Genomic DNA, 5,183 nt, shown 5'->3' on the forward strand with positions numbered 1-5,183 from the left:
TACACCTTCAAAACAGAAAGGAACAAGCTTCGGCTTTCTCTGCAGGCAAGAATCATAAATGCCTTAAAACATAAGTGCACTATGTCCAGGTATTTTCTTAGATCCTCTAGATGAAAAGACAACTCGCATTTCTTCAGCCATCTCCCATCTTTCAGAAGTTGCATATATGTTTGATAGTAGCAAATAATGTGCATCATCGTGAGAAGCATGATAAGAATTCAACTTACTTACCAATTCCAGCACATTCTCTGTCATAAGTGTGTCGGAGTGAATTCGACATGCCCCAAGCAAAGCCCCTAGGACTCTATCATTTGGCGCCATGGGCATCTCCTTTACTAAGTTGAAAGCATCTTGCAATTTACCTGCTCGTCCCAACAAATCAACAAGACAACCATAGTGTTTTATGTTGGCCGTCAGTCCATATTTCTCCATCTTAGATAATGTTTCTAAACCCTCATCCACAAAACCTCCATGTGCACAAGCAAATAAAACAGATAGGAATGTCACACCATCAGGCTTTACACCCGACGATTCCATTCTGCTAAACAATTCAATGGCCTCCCTACACTGCCCATGTAGAGCAAATCCTGTGATCAAACTATTCCAAGGAGCAGAATTCTTGATCGACATCCCTTGAAAGATCAATCTTGCATTTTCTAGATCCCCACATTTTGCATACATGTCGACCAACCCATTTAGAACAAATTCATTCAATTCAATCCTCCTCTGGAGAATCATCTCATGAATTTCTTTACCAACATCCAACATTCCTGATTGAGCACAAGCTGATAAAACACTTGCAAATGTAACCTCATCCGGCTCAAACCCATCTCCTCGCATCCTCATAAAAGCATCCAATGCTTCCTTACACATTCCGTTTTGCGTGTAGCCAGAAATTATGGAATTCCAAATCACCAAATTCCTCATACTCATTGCATTAAAAATCTCTCTCGCTTTCAATACATCACCTTCCTTAAAATACCCTGTAATCATCACAGACCACACGTAAAAATTCCTCACAGGCATTTTCTCAAACACTTCCCTCGCAGCCTTCATATCCCCATTACTCACGTACCCATCAACCATTATAGTCCACGTCCCCACATTCTTCAAACCCTCGGGAACATTTTCAAAAATCTGCCTCGCCATTGCAATATCCCCATTTTCTGCGTACCCATCAATCATCTCATTCCAAGTGACCGACGTCTTTCTCGCCATATTTTCAAACAAAATAGAAGCAAGCTTAGTATCACCGTTCCTCATGTAACCACATATCATCGCATTCCAGGTAACAACATTCCTTTCAGGCATATGATCAAACACCTTGCGCGAACTTACTATATCCTGACATTTACCATACATATCAACCAACGCTGTTCCCACCATCACGTCACATTCTACTCCCGACTTCACAATTTCCGAATGCAACACCTTCCCGAAACTAAGCAAGGAAAAGCAAGCGCAGGCTTTGAGGACTAATGGTACCACACCTATTACAATGCTTCCTCTTCTCCGGTTGCGAGTGTAAATCAAAATTGCAGTTTTGGGTTTTTTCCGAGAAATGCAGTCTTTAATGGAGTAAGACCAATTTGCCGATGTATTTTCGGTTATTTTTGAGAGGGTTTGAGTTCTGTGGATGTGATTTTCATTTTGCGTTTCAGATTTTTGATATTTGGTCCGGTCTTGCGCAAAGGTTGTAGCTTTCATATCAGTTGTATCGTCTGTTTCGAGGATTCAGAATAATGTTAATGGTTGACCAATCGTACTGAGGATGTGGGCTGGATATATGATCTATGAGCTCTGTACTTTATTTTGAACTTGCTATAATTTTCCGACTTTGCTCGTTTTGGTTTATTCTTCTGCTTGCTGAAGTAAACCCATCAAGCTGTTTTTAAGAGTTTTCTTCCATACCCTCATGAAACAATGGAGAAGGAGCTGGCCCTTATCTTGCAGAAATGCATTTGAAACAGAAGCATCTTCAAAGACATATTTGCACATATCAATCTTTTAAATTCATGGGGTTAAATTTGTACATTTTCACAAAAAAATTACAAAAAAGAAAAATACCTGTTAATGGTGGAGTCAGAGAGAGGGATGGATTTGTTGACGTGAAGCTGGAGTTGCAGTTCTGAAATTTTTTCTGTGTAGCAAGATAGAAGCAGAATTGGTGCGTATTCAGAGTACCAAGGATGATTTATATTGAATCGTGTTTCACTTCTTACTACTTCCATTAGTAGCTTTGCGTTTTTACTAGTAGATACCAGTTGGCGCTGTAGTGTGGATATTTAAATACCAGTTTACTAGTATTTACTATATGCTAAAATTATTAGTCCATATCACATATCTAATTAACCTGCTGCTTCTTCCGGCCATCTTCAACAGGTAAGAATTAATATTTTAGATTGTTAATTAATTCGTATATATATATAATATTTGATTAATGAATTTATTAAATGTAATTTCTACAATCCTTCTAATCTTTAATTGGGAAATTAATAAATATGATTATTTATAAGTTAGTGATTAACTAACTACTCAATTTGAATTAAGAGTGTTTCAGGCAATTAACTAAATCGGTTAATATATAAACTTAGTTGATAAGTGATTAGTAGGCTAAATTATTTAGTTGAGTAATCAGCTTCATAAATTGTAATTTGTTACAGTTAATTTGTTGGAGTAGCTAATTTAAGCTTGATTAAATAAATATAACAGAATGAACTAATTGAGTTAACTGCTCGATTAACACCTTATTCAATGAATTTTGTTTTAGTATATCTATAGCTAGTAAGAAAGATTTTTAATGATATTAAGTATTTAGTGACACACTTAAATATTCAGTTATAGATTGAACTGATTAGATGATAATTCGGGAACTAAATTGATAAAATATTAGCATTATTTGGTTGAATTAGGGATGCAAACGAGCCGAACTCCAACTCCAGCTCGGCAAGCTAAAAAAAATAGGCTCGAGCTCGAGCTCACAAACGAGCTCGCTCGCTCCAGCCCGCGTACGAGCTCGTTTAATCTAAGACGAGCTCAAGCTCGAGCAGTGCAAATAAGCATACACTTCAAAAGATCAATACCGCTACTACACAAATTAGGAACAAAAGACCATCTCTAAATCAAAAGGATTGTGCAAAAAACATAGATACTCACAAGAAAGATAACAAAAATTCAGTCAACGTCCAAGCACAACCAAACAAAGTCAATAAAAATTCAATCGGTAATAAGCTTACTTCAAGATAAAGACCTCAGGGCATTATCTTGAGGGGCTCACTTCCTCTCATTTTCTCACTCTGAAAGCTCCTGGAAAAACCTATGAAGGATAACTATCAGGGGTATATCAAAGAGGGGCCTTAAAAGACAGTTTTTTGACTACATCTTTTTCCTTAAGTGACCATAGAAACTAGTAGCAACTAATGCTGGAGGTTCTCGGGCTGCCTCACTTGCCTATTGGAGAGCTAACAAGGCTTTAGTGTCGATACTAGACGAGACGGCTATGGTTGGTATTACCGGAGCTAGGTAGTAAGGAGTGAGGAGCTCGCCGCATACCACTCTATCTAAGATAGGGTATGTTGGATGAAGAAGATGGCAAAGTCAATAAAAATTCAATGGCATTTCATCAAACATCTTGAAAACAAAAATTGTTCAGAAAATTTCTTCTACAAACTGTAAAAGAAATTTACAAAAAAGAAAAATAACCTGTTAATGGTGGAGTCGGAGCGAAGGAGTGCCGTGTGCCGATGGATTCGTGGACGTGAAGTAGAGTTCTGGAGTTCTGCAATTTTTCTTCACTTCGCGCGCGACAGAGAGTGAGAGAGAGTTCACTTCTCAATAGTGAATAGGCAATTCTCACATTATATATTTACTACCTTTTCAGCTTTTCTTTTTTATTTCTAATTTAAATTTCAATGTATTACTTGATTAATTTATTTATTTAATAAATATAGAGATAAAAAATATATTTATTTATATATATTAAATGAATATAGGATTAACATAACTAACAACAAATGTATTATATTGTGGTGGATATTAAAAATAACAGTAAAATTCATATGTATTATATTAAATATTTATTTACAACAAAATTATCAAATGTATTAAATTATTGATTAAGCTTGTTTTTAGATAATACAAACCAAAATATCATATTTTAATATCATCTACAATTAAAGTATTATATATTGACCAACAATTCTAATTTATGGTGAATTTTAAACACAAATTTTTTTTACTGGATATTTAAATTATAACGATATAAAATTCATACGCCTAATATCAAATATTTATTTTTTAAAAAAAAATATCAAAATATACTATATTGTTGATTAAGCTTGTTTTTAGATACTAAAAATAAAAATATCATATTTTAATATAATCTAAAACTAAAATATGAGATATGGAGTTATAATTCTAATATATAGTGAATATGCTTTTCTGATGTGATGGATTAAAATTGTAATGACAATATATATATAATCAATAAATTATAGCTAGCTTCCAGTCTGATGAGAATGATGTCAAGTCTTAATCAAGGTTTGTATTCAGGTTGAATGGTAGTGTATTAGCTTGGAAAAGTCCCAAGCAAGATATCACAGCGGACTCCACCTTGAAAGTTGAATATATAGCAGCTTCAAAAGCAGCTAAGGAAGTGGTTTGGATGAAAAACTACATCCAAGAGTTGGATGTGGTACCTAGCATTACTGAGCCCGCAGTTATCTTCTACAATAACAACGGCACGATAGCATAAGAAAAGAAACCGAGATCAAATCACCGTTCCAAATACATTCTTAGCACAACAACACGTCTTTGCCTAGGGGAGGACTCCTTTCGTGCAATGACTCCTATTTTGCAATGAGTCCGTTTAGGTTTAAGAGTCTTAGATTTTGAGAGCGCCTTCTTTCTCCTGGGCTGTCTTAGTTGCCAGGGGGAGTCCCTCTAGGACTGATATGGTCCAATGTGGATGTTGACCTCGGGATTGATGAAATGTCATGTAGGAGAGTGCGATGCCATGTAGGAGAGTAGGCTGCCACGTGTGTGGGCCTTTTGGGCCGAATGTTTGTCGGGCTTTGATCATAGTTTGAGTACGAGGATGCCTTCAGCCTCCTCCCTTTACCAATCTGTTTTCTGAAAGCAACAAAAATGCGAGTGGATCGGTCTGGGAACGCGCAAGCGGAAGT

At 36.1% G+C, this 5,183-nt stretch overlaps 1 protein-coding gene across 1 annotated transcript; it reads right to left on the bottom strand.

Moving 5' to 3' along the window:
• LOC105155613 (pentatricopeptide repeat-containing protein At3g21470) lies at positions 1–3,719 on the bottom strand (the record flags this gene model as incomplete). The annotated part of the gene is given in 2 exon segments (XM_011071508.2): positions 1–1,976; positions 3,703–3,719. A coding segment is annotated over 1 exon segment (1,644 nt). The 5' UTR covers positions 1,708–1,976; positions 3,703–3,719.

Source organism: Sesamum indicum, linkage group LG2 (genome assembly GCF_000512975.1).
Source record: "Sesamum indicum cultivar Zhongzhi No. 13 linkage group LG2, S_indicum_v1.0, whole genome shotgun sequence".
NCBI classification, from domain to species: domain Eukaryota; kingdom Viridiplantae; phylum Streptophyta; class Magnoliopsida; order Lamiales; family Pedaliaceae; genus Sesamum; species Sesamum indicum.